General features: G+C 41.7%; 1 protein-coding gene across 3 annotated transcripts in view; it reads left to right on the top strand.

Annotated features, from left to right (window-relative positions):
* Window positions 1-26586, top strand: part of LOC138815514 (histone-lysine N-methyltransferase ASH1L) — a 143033-nt gene that overhangs the window by 93036 nt on the left and 23411 nt on the right. For all 3 annotated transcript variants that reach the window (XM_070004973.1, XM_070004974.1, XM_070004972.1), the window contains 9 exons: window positions 2386-2480; window positions 6802-6875; window positions 8937-8982; window positions 9098-9206; window positions 14863-15069; window positions 15198-15344; window positions 19314-19422; window positions 22106-22270; window positions 22441-22535. In XM_070004973.1, coding sequence (XP_069861074.1) covers window positions 2386-2480; window positions 6802-6875; window positions 8937-8982; window positions 9098-9206; window positions 14863-15069; window positions 15198-15344; window positions 19314-19422; window positions 22106-22270; window positions 22441-22535 — 1047 coding nt within the window. The remainder of the gene's footprint in view (window positions 1-2385; window positions 2481-6801; window positions 6876-8936; window positions 8983-9097; window positions 9207-14862; window positions 15070-15197; window positions 15345-19313; window positions 19423-22105; window positions 22271-22440; window positions 22536-26586) is intronic.

Here is a 26586-nt window from a genome sequence, read left to right as displayed (position 1 = left end):
CGCATATTTTTTTCTGAAAATTTTTCCTGTATTCTTTCATTTTTATTCTAAGATATCACTATGTAGCCCAAGTTGGTCTGTATGAAACTCAAGGTCTTCCTGCCTCAGCCTCCCAAGTAGTGAGATTATAAGTGCACACTACCCTTGTCTGGCTGAATAAATGATGGTTTAAGTCTTAAATCTTTACCAGCTACTAAAGTTAAGATATCACTTAACCTGGTAGAACATTTGTTCCCAAATCTGTAAACTAGAATCAACATTACCTCTTACCTGCTTCATGATATTGATACAATACTATCTGAAAGTAACTTTTTAAGTTGTAGGTATGCTGTCTTCATTAAAATTAAAACTGAATTGGGAGCTGGTGGCTCATACCTCTAGTTGGAAGCCTGGACATAAATATTCTTGAAACCCCTTTGACCAGTAACTGGAGTAGGTAGTGCACTCTAGTTTCATATAGAAAGTATAAACTGGGCTGAGTGCCGGTGGCTCATGCCTGTAATCCTAGCTACTGAGGAGGCTGAGATCTGAGGATCATGGTTCAAAGCCAGCCCAGGCTGGAAAGTCTGTGAGACTTTTATCTCCAATAAACCACTAGAAAACCAGAAGTGGCACTGTGGCTCAAGCAGTAGAGCACTCACCTTGAGCTGAAGAGCTGAGGGACAGCACCCAGGCCCAGAGTTCAAGCTCTGTGACTGTAATCCTGTAATCCTAGCTACTCAGGAGGCTGAGATTTTAGTATCGAGGTTCAAAGCCACCCCAGGGGCTGGGAAGTTGGCTCAGTGGTAGAGTGCTTGCCTTGCATTCTTGAAGCCCTGGGTTCGATTCCTCAGCACCACATAAGCAGGAGGGGGAAAAAAGCTGGAATTGGCACTGTGGCTAAGTGGTAGAGTACTAGCCTTGAGCTGAAGAGCTGAGGGACAGCGCCCAGACAAGCCAGCTCAGGCAGGAAAGTCCGTGAGACTGTTATCTCGAATAAACCACTCAGAAAACTGGAAGTGGCACTGTGGCTCAAGTGGTACAGCAGTAGCCTTTAGCTGAAGAGAGCAGGGACAGGGCCCAAGCCCAGAGTTCAAGCCCCACGACTGACAAAAAAAAAAAAAAAAAAGTGTAAACTGGCAGGAGGTTAAAAAACCCATCACAGGGGCTGGGAAGTTGGCTCAGTGGTAGAGCGCTTGCCTTGCATGCCTGAGGCCCTGGGTTCGATTCCTCAGCACCACATAAGCAAAAAGAAAAAAGCCGGAAGTGGCGCTGTGGCTCAAGTGGTAGAGCACTGGCCTTGAGCTGAAGAGCTGAGGGACAGTGCTCAGGCCCAGAGTTCAGGCCCCACAACCGGACCAAAAAAAAAAAAAAAAAAACCATCACAAAGATAAAGAGTGCTAAAAATGGCTAGAGGCATGACTCAGTAGTAGAGCACCTTCCTAGGGGAAGCCCTGAGTTCAACTCCTAATACTGCAAGAAAGAAAAAATAGTCAGTTTGGCCTCCCTCTACAAAACTGTTGGAAAATGCTAAAGAGCCTTTTTTTAAAGGCCTTTCCAGAAAAAAAGGGTTCTTGAAAAAGAGAAAGGGGGTCATGGGTCTTGAACTCGGGGCTGGGGTGCTGTCTCTGAGCCCTTTTTGCTCAAGGCTAGAACTCTACCACTTTGGGCCACAGTGCTACTTCCATTTTGTTTTTTTGTTTGTTTGGTTGGTTGGGTTTTTTTTGAGTGGTTCATTGCAGATAAGAGTCTCACAGCAGGGGCTGGGAAGTTGGCTCAGTGGTAGAGTGCTTTTCTTGCATGCATGAGGCCCTGGATTCCATTCTTCAGCACCACATAAGCAGAAAAGGCTGGAAGTGGCACTGTGGCTCAAGTGGTAGGGTGCTAGCCTGAAGAGCTAGCTGAAGAGCTGAGGAACAGCACTCAGGCCCAGAATTCAGCCCCCACGACCAACCAAAAAAAAAAGTCTCACGGGGGCTTTTGGCCCTGAGCAGCTTTGAAAAATGATGTTCAGATCTCAGCTTCCTGAGTAGCTGGAATTACAGGCTTCTAAGGTCTAAGCCACTGTTAAGACCTGACCTTAAAACAAATGATGTTAATATTTGACAACAAGAAGGAATTTCAGCCAGGTGCTAGTGGCTTGCACCTGTAATCCTAACTACTCAGGAGGCTGAGATCTGAGGTCGAGGTTCAAAGCCAGTCTAGTCAGGAAAGTCCATGAGACCCTTATCTCCAATAAACCACCAGAAAATTGGAAGTGGCGCTGTGGCTCAAGTGGTAGAGTGCTTGCCTTGAGCTGAAGAGCTAAGGGACAGCACCCAGGCCCAGAGTTCAAGCCCCATGACCAACAAAAAAGAAAAAAAAATTCATTGCCTTTAACTATTTATCATTCTTTTGTGATCACAGCCCAAAGAGCCGATTAATCCAATTAAAGAAAGAGAAACTGGAATATACTCCCGGAGAGCATGAATATGGATTATTCCCAGCCCCTATTCATGTTGGTGAGTACTAAATCTACACAGTATATTGCTGAGAAGGTTATATAATTCCCTCCAGTTTGAAGGAAGTGTCTGTGTTAGTTCAAGCTTGTTACCATTTATACTTATTCTCAGTAATTCTGTATATTAATAAATGCCTGCCTAGCTAGCACAAGGCCTTGTGTTCAAACCCTAGTACCACCAAAAAGGTGATCAAAATTCCCATTTAAAGGAAAACATAACCATTTTGTCCAAATGAGCAATTTTCTAACCTAGATCTTGGAATAAAACTCTTTAACTATCCAAGAGGATGAGAGTACTGTTAATTACTGTTAGTTTAATTAACAGTAATAATGAGTAATCTATTATCTCTAGTATAGTGATAATAGCTCTAGTTTCCCTCTTTTTTGGGGGGGAGGGGGTGTCAGTCATGGGGCTTGAACTCTGGGCCTGGGTATTGTCCCTGAACTCTTCAGCTCAAGTCTAGAGCACTACCACAACATTACTTCCAGTTTCCTATTGGTTAATTGGAGACAAGAGTCTCACAGCTGTGCATGGTGGCTCACACCTGTAATCTTGGCTACTCAGGAGGCTGAGATCTGAGGATCACAGTTCAAAGCCAGCCTGGGCAGGAAAGGCAGTAAGACTCTTAATCTCCAATAAACCATCAGAAAACCAGAAGTACCACTGTGGCTCAAGTGGTAGAGCTCTAGCTTTGAGCTAAAGAACTGAGGGACAGTACCCAGGCCCAAAGTTCAAGCCACACGACTGACGAAAAAAGAAAAGAGTCTCACTGCCTTTGCTGCCCAGGCTGGCCTTGAACCACAATCCTCAGATTTCAGCCTCCTGATTAGCTAGCACTACAGGCATTAGCCACTGATACCCACCTTACAAGTGTCTTTTTACTAGTAGTGAGATAAACTGAAAATCAGGCTATTGCATGATAGGATTTCTTTTTTCTGGATAGTCTTTTTTTGTTCAGAACATCATTTTTTTGTGTGTGAGTATGCCAGTCCTGGGGTTTGAAATCATGTCCTACATGCTGTTCCTTAGCTTCTTTTTGCTCCAGTCTAGCAATCTACCACTGGAGCCACATCGCCACTTGAGGCTTTTTTTGTGGGGGCTAGTTTATTGGAGATAAGAATTTCATGAACTTTGCTGCTCGTGTTAGCTTCAAACCACAATCATCAGATCTGTCTCTTCTAAGTAGCTAGGATTGCGGGCATGAGCCACCACACCCAGCTAGATCATACTTTATGAATAGGATAGGAGGACAGTTACTGTAACATGTAACTTTTTTTTTTTCTTTTTCTATTTTTTGAGTCATGGGGCTTGAATTCAAGGCTTGGGCACTGTCCCTGAGCTCTTTTGCTCAAGGCCAGAAAGTCCTGGAGATTCTTAATCTTCCATTAAACCAAAAAAGCTAAAAGTAAAGCTGTGACTCAAATGGTAGAGTACTAGCCTTAAGCACAAAAGCTCAGGCACAGCACCCAGGTCATGAGTTCAAGCCCCGGGACTGGCATGCACACACACACATACATACATGCATGTATACATAACTTTATTTTACTGTGAAAAAGGGCTTGGGGTATGATTCAAGTGGTTGGGTACCTTTTTTAGGAAAGTTGCCCCAGTACTACCAGGGGGGAAAAATCACATTTGGTAATATCATACCACGGATTTATCAGAGAAAATCCCTCTAAGTATTGGAAACCTATGAGTCTCACAGTACTGAATTTAAGATTTTAAAAATTGCAGTGTTCATTGAAGGCACAGATTTTACTATTGTCAACAAATACTTTCAGTCATGTGTATTTTAGTTTGATTTTGTTCTAGGCAATGCTAGGTAAGAACTCTATACCAGCCTTGTTAGTTTTGCTTGGTTTGGGTAGTGCTAGGTAAGAACTCTATTCCAGCCTCATTAGTTTTGCTTCTTGAAGTAATACTGTTTTTTTCAGTTGTTTCAGACAAAATGTTATTCCATTAAATAAAATCACTAGTTCGAGGGCTGGGAAGGTGGCTCAGTGGTAGAGCGCTTGCCTTGCATGCCTGAGGCCCTGGGTTCGATTCCTCAGCACCACATAAGCAAAACAAAAAAAGCCGGAAGTGGCGCTGTGACTCAAGTGGTAGAGTGCTAGCCTTGAGCTGAAGAGCTGAGGGACAGCGCCCAGACCCAGAGTTCAGGCCCCATGACCAGTCCCAAAAATAAATAAATAAAATAAAAATCACTAGTTCAGTTAATTAACCATTCAAATACTTATATAAATGTCTTTTGTTGAGACAGCTATCCCACTTTAGTATGCAGTGGAAATGCTTTGTTCATATTTCTATTGTGCCACGTTGAATATTAAAAATCTTACCTTGTAGGTCAAGACTTAATGTAGTTTTTAACTTTTGTTTTGTTTTGTTTTGTTTTGTTTTTGGGTCCAGTCGTGGGCCTGAACTCTGGGCCTGGGCGCTGTCCCTCAGCTCTTCAGCTCAAGGCTAGCGCTCTACCACTTGAGCCACAGTGCCACTTCCGGCTTTTTTCTTTTTTCTTATGTGGTGCTGGGGAATCGAACCCAGGGCCTGATGCATGCAAGGCAAGCGCTCTACCACTGAGCCACCTTCCCAGCCCAGTTTTTAACTTTTTTTTTGGCCAGTCATGGGGCTTGAACTCTGGGCCTAAGCACTGTCCCTGAGCTTCTTTTGCCCAAGGCTAGTACTCACTCTACCACTGGTGCCAGAACACCATTTCCAGCTTTTTCTATTTATGTGGTACTGGGGAATCAAACACAGGGGTAGTATACCAGGGTTTGAGTCTGGCCTTTGCACTCTTGATTGGCTTTCTCATTGTCCATTCTACCACTTGAGCCACATCTCTAATCTGATATTTTGCTGGTTAATTGGAGATGGAGCCTCACAGGTTTTTCTACTCAGGCTGACTTTGAACTATCATCCTCCTGGGTAGCTAGGATTATAGTATAAGCTACCAACACCTGGCCAAGAATTTTTTTTTCTTTTGGTCAGTCATTGGGCTTGAACTCTGGGCCTGGGAGATGTCCCTGAGCTCTTCAGCTCAAAGCAAGTGCTCTACCACTTGAGCCACAGCATCACTTCCAGTTTTCTGGAAGGTAAGAGTCTCACAGACTTTACTGCCTGGGCTGGTTTTGAACCTCTTCAGATCTCAGCCTCCTGAGTACCTAGGATTACAGGCATGAGCCAAGTTGCCTGGCTTCAAGAGCATTTTTAAATGATCCTGGCTTCTCCATCCCAACCCCAGGTTTGTGGTAAATAGAATACAGTGACTTCTAGAACTGTTTGTGCTACAACAGGTTTATAATAGTTTCTTCTACACCATTAGTACAAATGTCAGCATAACAAAAAAAGTATATAACATCTTTACAGAGACATTGAAATTGTTTTTTGCTTTTGAATCTTCTCAAGTCAGCAAGTACTCTTTGAGAACTGCTGGTCTAGAAACAAAGAAAAACATAAATAGCCAAGACAGTAAAGTGATGTATGTGTTTAAGAAGACAAAAGGTCATACAGAGTAAGAAGCTGGAGAACCATTTTAAGGTAATAAAGGGACTTAAAATAGGCTTCTTAAAATAGTATTTCAATAAGTAGGAAGTAAGGTTAACAGGGATTTCCTCTTTTTCTAGTCAACGTGAAACTATAAATAATGATGTAGAACAGGTATCAGATACTCCGTGATTAGTAACTTTTAAACAGTTGGAAAAATGTCTTGGTCTTTATTTAGCTTCATAATAACCTGTGTATGTTGGTCATAATTTCACTGTGTTCATTTGTTTCATAGAGACTGCTGTAAAGTTAAGGCAGCACACATTTATAATCCCAGCACTCAATAGGCAAAGGCAGACCGAGTACATAGCAAGTTAGCAAGTTACGTGCTAGCCTAGACTATATATATAGCTAGACCCTGTCTCAAGCAGCAAGACCTTGTCTCAAACAAACAAAAAATTGCCAGGGGCTAGTGACTTACTCTTGTAATCTTAGCTACTCAGGAGGCTGAGATCTGACATCAAAGCCAGCTCAGGCAGAAAAATCTGCAAGGCTCTTACCTCCAATTAACTGGAAATGGCACTGTGGCTTAAAGCAAAAGAGCTCAGGGACAACACCCAGGCCCTGATTTCAAGCCCCACTACCAACAAAAACATAAGAATAAAAAATTATATATAGGTATGGTAGAAGAAACCTAAAATTAAAATAATGTGTAAAAACAAAAATTTTCAAAAGCTTTGTTTTTCTTATTGGTACATAATAGACATTGCGGCTATTTTATCTCTTTAAGTGTATATCAGAACAGTTATTGAAGTTGATACTGTTTGTTTTTTTTTTTCAGGAAAGTATCTAAGACAAAAGAGAATTGACTTCCAGCTTCCCTATGACATCCTCTGGCAATGGAAACACAATCAGGTACAAAGAGCCTGTTTTACAAGATTTTATTCTTAAGCAGGAAGAAGGTTGAGGACAGGGAATGTAACTTTTCTTCTGCCTCCTTGTTATGTTTTCTTCTTAGGAGGTACTGAGAAGTTTGCCTGTGAAGATTAGAGACTAAGCAAAATGAATTTGCATCCATATTTAATGTGACCTATTTACTCATTGTAAAATAGTAATAATAAGTTCCTGCTTCCCTGGGCAATGTTCTGTTGTTATTCTGGGCTTTTATTTTGGTAGCAAAGATTTTTTTCATTCTGTAAGAATTCTGTTTGAAGGTCTCAGGAGAATTTAAATGTACTGCCAGCAGCACTTTAAAAAAAAAATTAGGCTTTATTTTAGTTGGCTGCTTCTTATTAGTTTGGAATTCGTTTTCAGATACAAAATTGATTCTCTTACCAAAGGAAACAGGAAAATACTTTGCTGTATTTCTAAGGATCTTAAAATATAGTGATAACCAAAAATAAGAAGGTCCTGTTTTTTCTTACATCCATAACTGTAAAGTTTCCCTCAGTGACTTCTGTATTTAAGTTATAGCTCCTAGGTTCCATACTGAGAATAACCATTATGAAATAGAAATAGTCATACAGATGAAGTGAAGAGGCCTCAAAGTTTTGCCAAAATGCCACCAACTATTAACTTTAAATTGTGAAAAGCAACTTACATTCCCCTGTGCCTTCTATTCTTTAGTGGCCTCTCATGAATTCCTATAGTAACAATATTTTAAATATTTAACAATGGAATGCTTTGAACATATACTGAAAAATGATAATGAGATATTCTAGGAGATTAATAAATGTTTCACTTTATTCCAAGATGCTGTTTGTGGAAAAATGTCTGTATACTTCCTATCACTGTTCTTTTTTTTTTTTTTTTTCTTTTTTTCTTTTTTGGTCGGTCATGGGACTTGAACTCTGGGCTTGGGCGCTGTCCCTGCGCTCTTCAGCTCAAGGCAAACACTCGGCAAACACTCTACCACTTGAGCCGCTTGAGCCACAGTACCACTTCCGGTTTTCTAGTGCTTTATTGGAGATAAGAATCTTACGGACTTTCCTTCCCCGGGCTAGCTTTGAACCGAGATCCTCAGATCTCAGCCTCCTGAGTAGCTAGGATTACAGGCGTAAGCCACCGGCGCCTGGCTGTTCTTTCTTTTTATTGACTACCTCTGTTCTAATTTATTTTCTCCTCTATTTCCTTCCTGATTAAAATGTGAAAGCTTTTTTTTTCTTGCCTGCCCTTTCCCCTTTATTCATTAAATTAGTTATGTTAAAGAAAATTATAAATCTGTTACATTTCTGAAACAAGGTAATGGCTGAAAGTCTAGGTACTCATTTTTGTAATTTTGTATATCTTACTCAGACCCTCTGTAAGCACTATGCACATATTAGGCTTTAGGGACTTGTTCTTTTGGGGATTTAGGACTTCTTTGTTATTGTTTTATGGGGAAAGATTGTACTTGGGGTTCTTTTTGTTTGTTTTATATATTCTGGGGATTGACCCCAGGGCCTTACACATGGTAAACATATGTTCTACCACTAAGCTACCCCCATTTCTTCTTCTTTTTTTAATAAGTTTTTTATTGTGAAAATACTGTACAGAGGGGTTACAATCACAAGAGCAAGTTAATGAGTACATTTCTTACCAAGCATTATTGCCTCCTCCTTTTTTTTCCCCTACCATCCTTTCCTCCCATCTCCACAACTACATCCTCCCTTCCTCCCCTCTTTCCTTCTTTTTTAAAAAAAGAAAATAGAATCTTAATTTGTCCAGTTGAGTAGCTTGGTCCTCAGTATGATACTTATTATTTCTATCCAACAACATAATGAAGAAATATTCTGTTCAATCTTAATTCTCTCTTTAATATTGGGCAAGAATGATCTCCCAAAACGTTTCCCTCAATTGTATCCACTCTTAAAAGGCTTACAAATATTTCTACATGAGAAGAATATGTGGATAATTTCTTGTACTAGGGATGGATGCTACTTTTTAGCATTGGAAGTTAAATGCCATATGAAGATTTTTCTTTCTTTTTTCTTCTAGCTATACAAAAAGCCAGATGTCCCACTGTATAAAAAAATCCGTTCAAGTGAGTAACTTTGGAGCTATTTGCACTGCCTCCATAACATAGTGTTTATCTTAGACTGGCACTTCAAAAGAAAAAATTAGTATATTCACCAACTGTTCTTTACTATCATTTCAAGATGTCTACGTTGATGTCAAACCTCTTTCTGGTTATGAGGCTACTACCTGTAACTGTAAGAAGCCAGATGATGACACCAGGAAGGGCTGTGTGGATGACTGCCTCAACAGGTACTGTAACTTCCTTTGTAGATTAAATTAAATAGACTTACTTCCCCTCATGAAGTTGTATTCGGATACCTAAAAATTAATAGCTTGAATACAGTAACAGAAAAAAAAATAAATGTAGAGTCTTGGTACCTAAACTTAAATTCTCTTACTACTTATGACACCTGGAGAAGGCTATTTAACCCCACTGATAAAAATAATACCGTTAGCCAGCACCAAGTGGCTCATTCTAGATACTCAGGATACTGAGAACTGAGGGTTGCAGTTTGAAGCCAGCCCAGGCAACTTTTTTTAATACCATCAAATTTTACAGAGCATTGTTGAGAATAGTATGAGATAACATAATAAAGTATTAATAAGCATAGTTTTTGGTATCTTCCTACCTGTTGGTATATGGTAGTCATAATGAAGGAATAGAGTAAAACAGTTTCAGTAAAAGTAAACAATAAGGTCATGTTATATTTTGAAGGAAACTTGCTAGGAAACTTGACATGGAGTGGATATATACTTGATGAGTCATCATTAATGCTAATGAAGTCATCATCAGAAACAAAGTGAGGAGTTGGGAAGGTGGCTCAGTGGTAGAGTGCTTGCCTTGCATGCCTGAGGCCCTGGGTTCGATTTCTCAGCACCACAAAAGCATAAAGAAAAAAAGCCGGAAGTGGCGCTGTGGCTGAAGTGGTAAAGCGCTAGCCTTGAGCTGAAGAGCTGAGGGAGGCCCAGAGTTCAGGCCCCACAACCGGACCCAAAAAAAAAACAAAACAGAAACAAAGTGATTTGATTAAAGTGATTTGAGAATAAGAATTTTGATTCTTATTTGAGACCATATAGTTTAAAATGACATGGCGATTTCAGAGAAGAAACATTTAAGGGACAGAGGAGTAGAGGTAAGAATCAAAGGAGGGCTGGACACTAGTAGCTCACACCTGTAATCTAGGTACTCAGAAGGCTGAGATGTGTGAGGATCAAGGTTCAAAAGCAAGCCCAGGCAAGAAAATCCATGAAACTCTTATCTCCAATTAACCACCAGAAAACTGGAAGTGGACCTGTTCCTCAAAATGGTAGAATACTAGCCTTGAGCAAAAGAGCTCAGGGACAGTGTTGAAGCCCTGAGTTCAAGCCCCACAACTGAAAAAAAGAATCAAAGAAGCGGAAATAAAATGTGTTGGGTTGTGTAATATACACAATCAGTACTTGCTATACCAGATAGTTGTCTTTTCAAAGACAGCGACAGGCCAAAGGGATCAATATTTAGTACAACTTCCATGGCATACCAGTTGGAAAATTCTACTTTGTTTGCATCACTGTGAGTTCACATCTTGTCATTGTACATACATTGTCCATACATAACATACAGTTTTTCATAGTAGTAGCAACTGTTGGTATAGTCATTGTTTTATGCATTGATATATCTTTGCTTACAAATGATTACTGTCCAAAAGACTATCACTTTGAGGAGTTTTTTTTAATCGTCAGACTAATATGCCATAAGTTGCCATTCGTCTCTCAACAGATGCTTCAACTTAATTTCTTCTGTTTTGTTTTTTTTTTTTTTTTTCCTTTTGGTTGATCATGGGGCTGGGCTTGAACTCTGGACCTGGGCGCTGTCCCTCAGCTCTTTAGCTCAAGGCTAGTACTCTCCCACTTGAGCCACAACACCACTTCCAGCTTTTTCTGTTTATATGGTGCTGACGAATCGAGACTCGAACCCAGGGACTCATGCATGTGAGGCAAGCACTCTACCACTGAGCCACCTTCCCATCTCCAACTTCAACTTATTTCTACAAAAATTTGCTATGAAAATATTGCTAGCCGGGTGCCAGTGGCTCACGCCTGTAATCCTAGCTACTCAGGAGGCTGATAGCTGAGGATCGCAGTTCAAAGCCAGCCTGGGCAGGAAAGTCCGTAAGACTCTTATCTCCAATAAACCACTAGAAAACTGGAAGTGGCGCTGTGCCTCAAGCAGTAGAGTGCTCGCACAGCACCCAGGCCCAGAGTTCATGCCCCAGGACTAACAGAAAAAAAGAAAATATCATTGCTATGAAGACTTTTTATATAGATTCCCTTTTTCTATTTTTTGAGATAGGGTCTCACAGGCTGGTCTTTAATTCACTATGTATCCAGAATGGCGTCAAATTCATATTTTTTCTGCATCAGCTTCTCCAGTGCTGGGATTACAGAAACATACCACAACATCAAAATTGGATTTCCTTTTTAAATACCTTTCCAGTATATTTTCAGAAGAAAAATGACAAAACATAAGTTATGAACATTTATATATTTTTGTTATGTTCTACCAGAATAGAGCTTATAATATTGTGACATTACTGCCAATATACAAAAACACATAGTTACTCTTAGTTTTACTTACTTTATGTATTCATATCCCAATTTATTTTGGGTGATGTAATTTTTTTTTTACTATTAGAAGAATCATATGTCCTTAAAGTTGTTTAAATGTGTATTTTGTGATTAGGTAACATTGCTCTGTTTTTTCATATTTTACTGTTTATCGAATTGCTGTAGTAAGCAGTATACAGAAGCAGCCCAGTAAAAAAGTGAGCCAGACAAGATAGCATGTGGCTACAATTCTGGACATGTTGGAAACATAGAAAGAAGGTTGAGATTCAAGGTCGGCCTCAGGCAAAAATATGAGACATCATCTGAAAAATAACTGAAACAAAAACAGGTGGCCCATGACCACTGCCTAGCAAGCACAAGGCCCTGAGTTCAAACCCAAGTACCACCTAAAAACTAAAATAAAAATTTTATATATATGTGTTTGTGTGCGTATACATATATATATATATATATATATATATATATATGCCTACAATAGTGGAGAAAGAATGGATCTATAAATCTATAGAAAAGAATAGAGAGCTCAGAAAAATATCAATAGGAATATAGCCAGTAGATCTTTAATATAGGAGAAAAAGACAGAGCAAAGTTATCTTCAGCAATTGCAATTTGAATACTAGGACAAAGGATAGTATTTTTGTAAAGAATAAATCAGATAACTGAAAACATTTTACAGGGCACATTTTTTTTTTGGGGGGGGGAGGGTCCAGTCGTGGGGCCTGAACTCTGGGCCTGGGCACTGTCCCTCAGCTCTTCAGCTCAAGGCTAACACTCTACCACTTGAACCACAGTGCCATTTCCAGCTTTTTTTTTTTTTTGCTTATGTGGTGCTGAGGAATTGAACCCAGGGCCTCATGCATGCAAGGCAAGCACTCTACCACTGAGCCACCTTCCCAGCCCTATAGTGCACATTATTAAATACAAGATTTTAAAATTTTAATCATAACATATTTTGATCTTGCAATGTTTTATTGGTCCTTTGTTTTAATTATGTTTAACAATCTAATGGCATTCCAAACCATACAACAAAACTAAATGGAGAAATTTTTAAAAGGAAGCAATGAAAAATATATACTTTTTTTCTTCAGTTGGCTTGAACTCATGGCTTGGGCGCTGTCCCTGTGCTCTTCAGCTCAAGGCAAGACTCTACCACTTGAGCTACAGCACCACTTCTGGTTTTCTAGTGGTTTATTGGAGATGAAAGTCTCATGGACTTTCCTGTCCGGGCTGGCTTTGAACGGCAATCCTAAGATCTCAGCCTCCTGAGTAGCTAGGATTACAAGCGTGAGCCACCAGCGCCCGGCTCAGAATTTTTTATTATCTTACAATTATGGTTTCAGCTAGTCATATATATGGAAATACTATTTCCAATACAGATCATTATATATTTCCAACATAAAAATGTCATTTCCAGTACTGAAATTACTGTGTGTGTACTTCCCACTGAGCTATATACTTTTCTCTTTTTTGGGGGGGAGAAGGGGGTCTGGTCGTGGGGCCTGAACTCTGGGCCTGAGCGCTGTCCCTCAGCTCTTCAGCTCAAGGCTAGCACTATACCACTTGAGCCACAGCGCCACTTCAGGCTTTTTTTTCCTGCTTATGTGGTACTGAGGAATTGAACCCAGGGACTCAGGCATACAAGGCAAGCACTCTACCACTGAGCCACCTTCCCAGCCCATGAGCTATATACTTTTCTGGTAATACATTTTATGTATTTTACCATTTTAAGTCTGTAAATGAAGCTGAGCACCGGTGGCTCACGCCTGTAATCCTAGCTACTCAGGAGGCTGAGATCTGAGGATTGTGGTTCAAAGCCAGCCCGGTTAGGAAAGTCTGTGAAACTCTAATCTCCAATAAACCATCAGAAAAACCAGAAGTCTGTAAATGAAAGTTGGGTATAATAATGTAAAGAAGCATTCAGCTGGGTGCTGGTGGCTCACGCCTATAATCTTAGCTACTCAGGAGGCTGAGATCTGAGGATCTCAGTTGAAAGCCAGCCCAGGCAGGAAAGACAGTGAGATTTTTTTTTTTTTTTTTTTTGTCGGTCGTGGGGCTTGAACTCTGGGCCTCGGCGCTGTCCCTCAGCTCTTCAGCTCAAGGTGAGCGCTCTACCACTTGAGCTACAGCGCCACTTCCGGTTTTCTAGTGGTTTATTGGAGATAGGAGTCTCACGGTCTCTCCTGCCCGGGCTGGCTTTGAACCGCGATCCTCAGATCTCAGCCTCCTGAGTAGCTAGGATTACAGGCATGAGCCACCAGCGCCCGGCGAGACCGTGAGATTTTTATCTCCAATAAACCACCAGAAAACTGGAAATGGTGCTAAGGCTCAAGTGGTAGAGAGCTTGCCTTGAGCTGAAGAGCTCAGGGACATGCTCAGGCTCAGAGTTCAAGCCCCACAAACAAAAGAAAAAGCATTCAATATTTGAAGTCTGATTGCAAGGATTAAATGTTATTAGTTTTCAAATTGTATATTTTAATCTTAATAGGCTTTTCTTAAAATAAAATTTATTTAATGTATTCACATAAAACTTGTATAATAGGCTGAGCACTGGTGGCTTACACCTAGCTATTTAGGAGGCTGAGATCTAAAGATTCCAGTTTTTTTTTGGGGGGGAGGGGGTCTGGTCGTGGGCCTTGAACTCTGGGCCTGGGCGCTGTCCTTCAGCTCTTCAGCTCAAGGCTAGCGCTCTACCACTTGAGCCACAGTGCCACTTCGGGCTTTTTTCTTTTTGCTTATGTGGTGCTGAGGAATCAAACCCAGGGCCTCAGGCATGCAAGGCAAGCACTCTACCACTGAGCCACCTTCCCAGCCCCAAGATTCCAGTTTTAAACCAGCCCAGGAAAGAAAGTCCACAAGACTCCTATCTTCAGTTAACCAAAACAAGCTAAAAGTGGAGTTGCGTCTCAAGTGGTAGAGCACCAGCCTTGAGCAAAAATGTACAGGACAGCACCTAGGCCCTGGAATCAAGCCCCAGTGGCAGTGTACATGTGTGTGCGCACATGTGCACATACACACCCCACCTTAAAAATTAGTACAGGGCTGGGAAGCTGGCTCAGTGGTAGAGTGCTTGCCTTGCATGCATGAGGCCCTAGGTTTGATTCCTCAACACCACATAAGCAGAAAAGGCTGGAAGTGGCGCTGTAGCTCAAGTGGTAGAGTGCTAGCCTTGAGCTGAAGAGCTGAGGGACAGCACCTAGACCCATTGTTCAAGCCCCACAATTGCCAAAAAAAAAAAAAAAAAACTACAGTAAAACATATATTGTGTAAAATTATCTATAATTATTCTCTTTCTTTCTAGAATGATCTTTGCTGAGTGTTCTCCCAACACTTGCCCCTGTGGTGAGCAGTGCTGTAATCAGAGGATACAGAGGCATGAATGGGTTCAATGTCTAGAACGATTTCGAGCTGAGGAAAAAGGTTGGGGAATCAGAACCAAAGAACCCCTGAAAGCTGGGCAGTTCATCATTGAATACCTAGGGGAGGTTGTCAGTGAGCAGGAGTTCAGGTAAAGTACTAAATGATTATACTCAAGTAAAATGACAAATATACAAGATTAGAATGTCAAATTAAAGTTCTAAAATTTACCTTCAATTAAATCAGTAACTGGCTTTCAATCATTTTTCTCCTCTTCAGGAACAGAATGATTGAGCAGTATCATAATCACAGTGACCATTACTGTCTGAACCTCGATAGTGGGATGGTGATTGACAGTTACCGTATGGGAAATGAGGCCCGATTCATCAACCACAGCTGTGACCCTAATTGTGAAATGCAGAAATGGTAAGAAAACAGGAAAAGGTAAAACCAAGAATCTAGTGCAATAGAAGGTAGTGAAGGCAGACAGAAAGCCATTTTTCTACAGTGTGAATAAATTTACATGCCCAGGCAGTTATTCCCTGTCTTACCAGATCATTCAGACAGAGTAAGCACTTTTTTTTTGTTTTTTTAATTAATCGTGGAGCTTGAACTCTGGGCCTGGGCACTGTCCCTGAGCTCTTCAGCTCAAGGCTAGCACCCTACCACTTGAGTCACAGCACCACTTTCAGTTTTCTGGTGTTAATTGGAGATAAGAGTCTCAGAGAGCTGGGTGCTATAATCTTAGCTACTCAGGAGGCTCAGATCTGAATATTGTGGTTCAAAGCCAACCCAAGCAGGAAAACCATGAAACTCTTCTCTCCAATTAACCACTAGAAAATTGGAAGTGGTACTGTGGCTAAAGTGGTAGAGCACTCACCTTGAGCTGAAGAGCTAAGGGACAGCATCCAGGCCTAGAGTTCAAGCCCCACAACCAACAACAACAACAAAAAAAAGACTCATGGACTTTTCTGTCCAGGCTGGCTTTTTCTTGGTGGTGGTGGTGGTTGTGGAGCTTGAAATCTGGGTCTGGGCACCATCCCTGTGCTCTTCAACTCAAGGCAAGAGCTCTGCCGAGTGAGCCACAGCGCCATTTCCAGTTTTCTAGTGGTTTATTGGAGATCAGAGTCTCAAGGACTTTCCTGCCTTGGCTGGCTTTGAACCATGATCCTCAGATCTCCTCCTGAGTAGCTAGAATTACAGACATGAGCCACGCCTGGCTTGCGCTCCCAAAAGAATACAATAATAAGGATAAGGCTAATCTCTAATATTTATTCAACGTTTACTATGTTAGGCACAGTGTTACATACACCATCTCATATTACTTTATACAACCACGTTGCAAGCTTAGTATATTCTTGGTGGGTTTGTCACAGTGAGAAATAAGGAAAATAGGAGATAACATCCTTTCTATTTATTTAAAAGCTGCTTAATAAAGGAAAAAATTAAATCTAAGAAACAGTAAAGCTTTGTAGAATAGTGCATACCTATAATAATAATGGGCCAGGGATATAGCTCAGTTACACACTGTTTGCTTCCTGTGTATAAGATATGAGATTCCCTAACATCACTGACCCCCCTCCCTCCCCAAAAAAGAGGATAATGTAGAGAACATTGAGTTACAAGTCACATACAGAAAAATATGATCTTTTTTTGTTGTTGTTTTGTTTTGTTATGTTTTTTGGGTCTGGTCATGGGGCCTGAACTCTGAACCTGGGCGCTGTCCCTCAGCTCTTCAGCTCAAGGCGAGTGCTCTACCACTGGAGCCACAGCGCCACTTCTGGCTTTTTTTGCTTATGTGGGGCTGAGGAATCGAACCCAGGGCCTCAGGCATGCAAGGCAAGCGCTCTACCACTGAGCCACCTTCCCAGCCCCGAAAAATACGATGTTAAGTGTGCATTTCCATCATTTTCAGAAAATTCAGTCTGGGGTAGAGTATTTGACCAGCCTTAACAAGGCCCTAGTTCAACACTAAAAAATTAATAATAATAATTCCCTTCTGCCTATTCAGTCTTTGTTCCCACCTTCCAAGGCAAACCCTAATCTAATTTTTACTATATATATTAGTTTTAGCTATATGTGCACACTTGTAATCCCAGCACGTAGGAAGCTGAGGCAGTAGATTGTGATTTCAAGACTAGCCTAGCCTACATAGTAAGGCCTTGTCTTAACAACAACAACAAAAAAAGCAGCCAGGCTCCAGTGGCTCATGCCTATAATCCTAGCTGCTCAGAAGGCTGAGATCTGAGGATTATGGTTCAAAGCCAGCCCCGGCAGGAAAGTCCATGAGAATCTTATCTCCATTAGGAAACCAGAAGTGGAGCTGTGGCTCAAACAGTAGAGCAATCAATCACCTTGAGCAGAAGAACACAGGGACAGTGCCCAAGCCCAGAGTTCAAGCCCCAGAACTGACAAAAAGAAAAAAAAAAAAAAAAAGTTTTATCTGTTCTTCATGCGTATGTATTCTCTTACATGTAACTTCTTTCATCATTTTTTCTAATTCATAGATTTATTTTTATTGTGGATTAATATTTCTATGAGTTCCGTTATTTATTTTCTACAACAACTTGATATTTGAAAAGTTAGGGGAAATTATCACATTTCTTAAAAACTATAGCTAACAAAAAATGATACAAAAGAAAGTATGTATATACCCGCCCCTAAAAATAGAATCTATAATTTAAACTTACCTTCAGAGACCTGGGTAACAGTGGCTCACAGCTGCCGTCCTAGCTACTCAGGAGGCTGAGATCTGAGAATTATGATTCGAAGCCAGCCAGAGCAAGAAACTCCATGAGACTCTTTTTTTTTTTTTTTTGTCAGTTGTGGGCCTGAACTCTGGGCCTGGGCATTGTCCCTCAGCTCTTCAGCTCAAGGCTAGCGCTCTACCACTTGAGCCACAGCACCACTTCTGGCTTTTTCTGCTTATGTGGTGCTGAGGAATCAAACCCAGGGCCTCATGCATGCAAGGCAAGCACTCTACCATTGAGCCACCTTCCCAGCCCCTCCATGAGACTCCTATCTCCAATAAACCACTCAGAAAACTGGAAGTGGTACTGTAGCTCAAGTGGTAGAGTGCTCCCCTTGAGCTGAAGAGCAAAGGGACAGTGCCCAGGCCCAGAGTTCACGCCCCAGGATCCCCAAAATAATAAAAAATTAGAGTTTACATATGATAGAGTAGTATTCAAGATGGTCCTTGTGTTCTACATACAAAAGCTATGGAATCAAATAGCCTGGGTTTGTTTTGTTTCAATGCCAGCCCTAGGGCCTTAAACTCAGGGCCTTGTGTTGTCCCTAAGCTTTTTTACTCAAGGTTAGTACTATACCACAGCTCCACTTCCAGCTTTTTGATGGCTAATTGGGGATAAAAGTCTTATGAATTTTCCCACCCAGGGTGGCTTAGAACCACAATCTTCAAATCTCAGCCTCCTCACTATGATTACAGGTGTGATCCAACACCTGGCCTAACCTGGATTTTATTTCCCTTGGATTGAATGGTACACTAGTTGTTATATGACTGTAAGTTAATTCTCTTAAGATACACACACTAGTGGCGCTGTAGCTTAAGTGGTAGAGCGCTCGCCTTGAGCTGAAGAGCTGAGGGACAGCGCTCAGGCCCAGAGTTCAAGCCCCACGACCGACCAAAAAAAAAAAAAAAAAAAAAGTATAAAAAAAAAAAAAAAGATACACACACTTAGCCGGGCGCTGGTGGCTCACGCTGTAATCCTAGCTACTCAGGAGGCTGAGATCTGAGGATCGCGGTTCAAAGCCAGCCCGGGCAGGAGAGACCGTGAGACTCCTATCTCCAATAAACCACCAGAAAAAAAACCGGAAGTGGCGCTGTAGCTCAAGTGGTAGAGTGCTCGCCTTGAGCTGAAGAGCTGAGGGACAGCGCCCAGGCCCAGAGTTCAAGCCCCACGACCGACAAAAAAAAAAAAAAAAGATACACACACTTCTGGGGCTGGGAAGGTGGCTCAGTGGAAGAGTGCTTGCCTTGCGTGCCTGAGGCCCTGGGTTCGATTCCTCAGCACCACATAAGCAAAAAGAAAAAAGCCGGAAGTGGCGCTGTGGCTCAAGTGGTAGAGTGCTAGCCTTGAGCTGAAGAGCTGAGGGACAGTGCCCAGGCCGAGAGTTCAGGCCCCATGACCAGACTAAAAAAAAAAAAAAGATACACTTCTTAGATAAAATGGAGATCATAATACCTATGTTCTCATAGGGTTAGTTCAAGAATTAATGATATGCCAGCCACTGGTTACTCATGCCTGTAATTCTAGCTATTTAGGAGGCTGAGATCTGAGGTTCAAGCAGTAGAGTACGATCCTTGAGCAGAAAAGGCCAAGTGAAAGCATAATAAATAAACATCCCAATCTTTAACTCTTCGTCCTCTCTTCATAGGTCTGTTAATGGAGTGTACCGGATTGGACTGTATGCACTTAAAGATATGCCAGCTGGGACCGAACTCACTTATGATTACAATTTTCATTCCTTCAATGTTGAGAAACAGGTAAGAATAAAAAGTATAAGAAAAAGGATGAACTTTTAACTCACAACAGTATATAATATGGGCTTTTAGTAAGAACTATTGAGTTGGAGCCATTGAAGAATGCATGGGGCCAGGCACCAATGGCTCACACCTGTAATTCTAGCTATTCAGGAGGCTGTGATATAAGGATTGCAGTTCAGAGCCAGTCCAGGCAGGAAAGTCCATAAGACTCTTAACTCCAATCAAAGAAAAAACCAGAAGTGGAGCTATTGCTCAAGTGGTAGAGTGCTAGCCTTGAACAAAAAAATAGCTCAGAGACAGCGCCTAGTCTCAGATTTTCAAGCCCAGGACTAGCAAAAAGAAAAATTACATGGGAAAACATTTTTTTTTTTTTTTTTTTTTTTTTTTTTTTTTTTTTTTTTGTCGGCTGTGAAGCTTAAAATCTGGGCTGGGGGCTCTGTCCCTGAGCTCTTCAGCTCAAGGCCAGTACTCTACAACTTTAGCTTACAGTGGCACTCCCAGTTCTCTGGTGGTTAATTGGAGATAAGAGTCTGGACTTTCCTGCCTGGGCTGGCTTTGAACCCTGATCCTCAGATCTCAGCCTCCTGAGTAGCTAGGATTACAGGTGTGAACCAGTGCTTGGCAGTTTTTTACTCTTGTTTCACATATCTCAGATACATAGATTTCATGTTTCACAAGTCTAAAGAAACAGATTACCCTATGATTTTTGGTCTCTAGGTGTTTTGTTTTTGTTTTTGTTTTTGTTTTGTTCTGGGGCTTAAACTCAGGGCCTGAATGATGTCCCTGAGCTTTTTTTTGGGGGGGGGGAGGGGACGGGGGAAGGGGTTCAGTCATGGGGCCTGAACTCTGTGCCTGGGCGCTATCCCTCAGCTCTTCAGCTCAAGGCTAGAGCTCTACCACTGGAGCCACAGCACCACTTCCGGCTTTTTTCTTTTTGCTTATGTGGTGATGAGGAATCGAACCCAGGGCCTTAAGCATGCAAGGCAAGCGCTCTACCACTGAGCCACTTTCCCAGCCCTCCCTGAGCTTTCATGCTCAAAGCTAGCTAGTGCTCTACCACTTGAACCCAGAGTTCCACTTCTGACTCTTTGGTAACAGAGATATGAGTCTCAAGGACTTTTCTTCCCCGTCTGTCTACAAACTATGACCCTCAGATCTCTGCCTCTTAAATAGCTAGGATTACATGCATAAGCCACTGGTGTCCTTGGTCCCCAGGTTTGTGAGGCTTCTGTTTGTTTTTGTGGGATTTGAACTCAGGGCCTGACACTACTAGGCAAGCAAGTAATCTACCAGTAGAGCTATACCTTCACTCTTTTTTGCTTTAGTTTTTTTGTTCGTTTGTTTGTTTATTGTCAATTGTGGGGCTTGAACTCCAAGCCTGGGCACTGTCCCTCAGCTCTTCCACTTGAGCCATAATGCCACTTCCGGTTTTCTGGTAGTTTATTGGAGATAAGAGTTTCACGGACTTTCCTACTCAGGCTGGCTTTTGAACCATGATCCTCAGATCTCAGCCTTCTGATTAGCTAGGATTACAGGCATGAGCCACCAGTACCCGGTGTCTCAAATTTATTTGGACCATCCTGGTCTTGTATAACTGATTTATCGATACACATCACCAAGCCCAGGTTAATGGTTGAGATGATGTCTTGTCAACTTTGCCTATGTTCAAGCCACAGTCCTTCCTGCTCTCTCCTTTTAGGTGGGTACCACACCAGCATAATGAGGTCTTCTGTTGTTGTTGTTGCTGGTCCTGGGGCTTGCACTCAGTCAGGGCCTGAGCACTGTCCCTTAGCTTTTTTTGCTCAAGGACTTTTTTTTTCTTCCCAATCCTGGAGCTTGAACTTAGCCAGGACAATGTCCCTGAGCTTCTTTTGCTTAAGACTACCACTCGACCACTTGACCCATAGTGTTTTTGTTTATGTGGTACTGAGGAATCGAACCCAGGGCTTCATGTATGCTAGGCAAGCACTCTACCACTAAGCCACCTTCCCAGCCCCTCAAGGATTTTTTTCTGTACCATTTAAGCCACACTACCACTTCTGGCTTTTTTGGTGCTTAATTGGAGATAAGTCTCAGGGATTTTCCTTCCCAGGCTAAATTTGAACCACTGTTGTCAGATCTCAGCTTCCTGAGGAGTACAGCCTTGAGCCACCAGCACGAGCAGAGATCTTTTTTTTTTTTTGGTCCAATCATGGGCCTGAACTCTGGGCCTGGGCGCCGTCCCTCGGCTCTTCAGCTCAAGGCTAACGCTCTACCACTTGAGCCACAGCACCACTTCTGGCTTTTGTCCTTTTTGCTTATATGGTGCTGGGGAATCGAACCCAGGGCCTCATGCATGCAAGGCAAGCGCTCTACCACTGAGCCACCTTCCCAGCCCCAGAGGTCTTTTTAATGTAGAAGATTTCCTTGAATGTTATCTTCTTCTCCAAAGGGAATCTATTTTTACTTATTATGATTTCATCTATTTTCCTTTTTAAGTTAAATTCCTTGATTCATACCTAACCTTGGTAGCCCAGATGTTCCAAGCATGATCTTTGCTGTTACAAATGAGTGACAATAGGCTTAAAAACTATTCTTCGAAAATACTAACTAGTCAAACCTCACCTAGCTTGGATGTCAGATGATATTGTGTTCTTTCAGGGTGGTATAGGAGACCTAAAAAATATTCTCATTTTCTTAAAAGCAACTTTGTAAGTGTGGCTTTGAGAAATGTCGAGGAATCATTGGAGGCAAGAGTCAACGCATGAACGGACTGACCAGCAGCAAAAGCAGCCAACCCATGACCACACATAAGAAATCTGGACGATCAAAAGAGAAGAGAAAATCTAAGCACAAACTGAAGAAACGGGTAAATTAACAATTTTGTGACTTATATCTGAAAGCTGTTTTATGAGCTGCTCTGAGGTAATTACTAGAATAAGAAGCTTGCCAAAGAACGGCATCTTAAGATTGGTTTTAATGTTCTTGGAGATGATTTCTGATCAATCTTCTTAATTTTTATCTTAATTTTTTTTTTAGAGAGGCCATCTTTCTGAGGAGCCCAGTGAAAATATTAATACCCCAACAAGATTGGCCCCCCAATTACAGATGAAACCAATGTCTAATAGAGAAAGGTAAAGTGTTTTTTAAACCTGAGTTCTTTTTGCTTTATATTGGCTTAAAAATTATTAAACTTGATACAGTTGATCTTTTTTTGGTACAAGATATCTTAAGCCAAGGGCTTCCAGATTCTATGACATTGGATGAAGGGAATAATGACATCTTTATATTTCTAAATTCTAAATAAAACTTAGCACTTATTTCAAATAAGATAATTGGCAAAGTGTATGTGTGTATACATGCATCCACATATGTGTTTTGCATGTGTGTATGTGTTTAGAGAGTTACAGATCTCATAAATACTTCAAGATACCAGTTATATCTATCTCCACCTCAAAATTGCTATGATTTTTGGACCAACTACTCTATATCTTCCAAGTCTGGCCCTTTTGATATTTGTAAAAATTAATACAGTTTTCTTACGTTATCTGTCCTGCTTCATTTCCTACGAAATGATTTTGTTCCTTTTTGTTGTTGATCATGGGGCTTGAACTCTGGGCCTGGGTGCTGTCCTCCAGCTCTGCAGCTCAAGGCTAGCGCTCTACTGCTTGAGCCACAGCACCACTTTCAGTTTTCTGGTGGTTTATTGGAGATAAGAGTCTCATGGACTTTACTGCCCAGGCTGGCTTTGAACGGTGATCCTCAGATCTCAGCCTCCTGAGTACTTATGATGACAGGCTTGACAGCCGGCACCCTGCTTTGTTCCATTTTAATGTTAAGCAAGCTGCAGAAGATCCATGGTCTATCTTCTGTTGCTGTTTTCTGCTAAAAGTGGACTGTGGTCTCTGCCTCAAAAAGGGGAACCAAAAAGTTCCTTATCTTAGAAGTGGCACAGTGGCTCAAGAGGTAGAGTGCTTGCCTTGAACTGAAGAGCTGATAGATAGCACCCAGGCCCAGAGTTCTAGCCCCATGACCGACATTTAAAAAAACAAAACAACAACAACAACAACAAAAAAACTTCCCTATCTAATATAGGAGGTGACATAGGAATTTTTTTTGGGTGGGGGTCCAGTCGTGGGGCCTGAACTCTGGGCCTGGGCACTGTCCCTCAGCTCTTCAGCTCAAGCTCTACCACTTGAGCCACAGTGCCACTTCCGGCTTTTTTCTTTTTGCTTATGTGGTGCTGAGGAATCGAACCCAGGGCCTCAGACATGCAAGGCAAGCGCTCTACCACTGAGCCACCTTCCCAGCCCCAACATAGGAAATTTTTCATTTATTTTTTTGTCAATAGTGGGTCTTGAGTTTAGGGCCTGGGCACTGTCTCTGAGCTCTATTTGCTCAATGCTAGCACTCTACCACTTTGAGCCACATCACTACTTACAGTTTTCTGGTGGTTAATTGGAGATAAGACTTTCACAGGGGCTAGGAATGTGGCTTAGTGGTAGAGTGCTTGCCTAGCAGGGGTGAAGCTGTAGGTTCAATTCCTCAGTACCACATAAACAGAAAAGGCTGGAAATGGTGCTGTGGCTCTAGTGGTAGAGTGCTAGCCTTGAGCAAATGAAGCTCAGGGACAGTGCCCAGGCCCTGAGTTCAAGCCCTGGGATTGGCAAAAAAAAGGAATCTCATGAACTTTTTTGCCCCAGTCTGGCTTTGAACCACAATCCTCAGATCTCAGCCTCTTGAGTAGCCACCAACATCCAGTTTATGTCAGTAGGCTTTTCTATGTCGATAGGTTTTTTAGAAAACAGTAAGGAAATATAAAGTCTAGATTAACATATTGACTATACCTGTCATCAACAGAAACAGCATACTAGGTTGATAGCTGTAGTAAAAATGGAAACCCATACTAGTTTGTCTTTTGTTCAGTGCTGATCCAGGGGCTTGAATTCGGAGCCTGGACTTTTTTGCTCAAGACTAGTCTACCACTTGAGCCACACCTCTACCTCTGGCTTTTTTTTTTTTTTTTTTTTTGGGTCCGGTCGTGGGGCCTGAACTCTGGGCCTGGGCGCTGTCCCTCAGCTCTTCAGCTCAAGGCTAGTGCTCTACCACTTGAGCCACAGTACCACTTCCGGCTTTTTTCTTTTTGCTTATGTGGTGCTGAGGAATCGAACCCAAGGCCTCATGCATGCAAAGCAAGCACTCTACCACTGAGCCACCTTTCCAGCCCCCTCTGGCTTTTTTTTGTGTGTGTGTGTGGTTAATTTCAGGTTAAGAGTCTCATGGATCTTCTTCATGAGTAGCCAGGATTATAGGCATGGGTCATCAGAAGTTGGCTATTTGATATTTTCTTGAAACCTATGTCTCAATATACTTGGTTTCCTTTTAATCTTATGTATTAAAAATTACTTAGGGGGCTGGTAGGTAGAGTGCTTGCCTAGCATCCCTGGATGCTTGCCTAGCATCCCTGGATTCAATTCCTCAGTACCTAAACAGAAAAGGCCAGAAGTGGTGTTGTGGCTCAAGTGATAGAGTGCTAGCCTTGAGCAAAAGAAACTCATAGACAGGATCCAGGCCCTGAGTTCAAGCCCCAGGACTGGCCAAAAAAAAAAAACATAGAAGTTTGACTTAATTTTAAAGTAATTTAAAAATAATATTTTCAGAGAAAGGTTCCATATGCTTCATCAAACTTCTGCAAAAGTCAATGACAAAGAGAAGATTAGGAATCATGTTTTGATAACTATGAAAATAATTTTTATTGGTTATTGCTGCTGTTCTCTATATTCAAATAAGAATTGTCCCTATCAAAAATAATGTGTCCTGGGGCTGGGAAGGTGGCTCAGTGGTAGAGCGCTTGCCTTGCATGTCTGAGGCCCTGGGTTCGATTCCTCAGCACCACATAAGCAAAAAGAAAAAAGCCGGAAGTGGCGCTATGGCTCAGGTGGTAGAGTGCTAGCCTTGAGCTGAAGAGCTGAAGGACAGCGCCCAGGCCCAGAGTTCAGGCCCCATGACCGCACCCAAAAAAAAAATTAAAAAAAAAAAAAAATAATGTGTCCTGTTTTTCAAGTTGTCTTGGAACATTTTCCACAAATTCCTATATTACACATTCCAATGTTTTACAAAGTATATCCTTATTTACAGTATTTTTCTGTACATTTAACCTTGTACATCTAGTTCAGTGGTTCTCTTGTTTTGACTGCACATTGGCACGGGGAATTTTTTTTCTCATTATGGGGCTTGAACTCCCAGTCCCTTAGCTCTTTTGCTCAGGGGTAATGTTCTGCCACTTTGAGCCACAGCTCCACTTCCAGTTTTTCTTTTGGCTAATTGAAGATAAGAATCTCATGGACTTTCCTACCCCAGCTGGCTTCAAACCACCATTCTCAGATCTTAACCTTCTGAGTATTAGGATTACAAGCATGAGCCACCTGTGTCCCACTGGCCTGGGGAATTTTTAAAACTCCAAAAGACTAAAAATTGGCTAAGTAGCTGGGGCACAAATGGCTCGTGCCTGCAATGCTAGCTATTTCAGGAGGCTGAGATAGTAGGATCATTCTCTCTCCTTCCTACCCTCTGTTCTTTTTGTTGTTGTTTGTTGTTTGGTAGTAGCATGGATTGGGGGAGGGGTTCTTATACTGGTTTCCTACTGAGCTTACTTACTAAGAAGGCACTCTACCAGTTGAGTTTCTTAGCCAGCAAGTTGGCTGCTTCTTCTACCAACACATTTGGAGCAATTAAATGTTGTTTTCCAGATGTTTATAAATAATATAGGAAAATTTTTATGTTGTTTGACAAAAAAACAATATGCGAGGGCCAGGCGCTGGTGGCTCACGCCTGTAATCCTAGCTGAGATCTGAGGATGATGGTTCAAAGCCAGCCCAGGCAGGAAAGACCGTGAGACTCTTATCTCCAATAAACCACTCAGAAAAGCAGAAGTGGGGTGTGGCTCAAGGTGTGGCTCAAGTGGTAGATTGCTAGCCTTGAGCTGAAGAGCTGAGGGATAGCCCCCAGCCCAGAGTTCAAGCCCCAGGACTGACCCAAAAAAAAAAAAAAAAAATATGCGAAATTGAATATTGCATATGTCATTATCTTTTGCAGTAGCTAGGTTAACATACGTGAGCTAATTACACTGAATACTGGCTTGTGTAAACATAAATGCTTCCTGAATTAATGATAAAAGAATTTTTT

Source organism: Dipodomys merriami, unplaced genomic scaffold (genome assembly GCF_024711535.1).
Source record: "Dipodomys merriami isolate MVZ:Mamm:240054 unplaced genomic scaffold, mDipMer1.0.p SCAF_644, whole genome shotgun sequence".
NCBI lineage: Eukaryota > Metazoa > Chordata > Mammalia > Rodentia > Heteromyidae > Dipodomys > Dipodomys merriami.
Note: the sequence above shows the minus strand (reverse complement) of the source record. Positions and strands in the feature narration are given on the sequence as shown.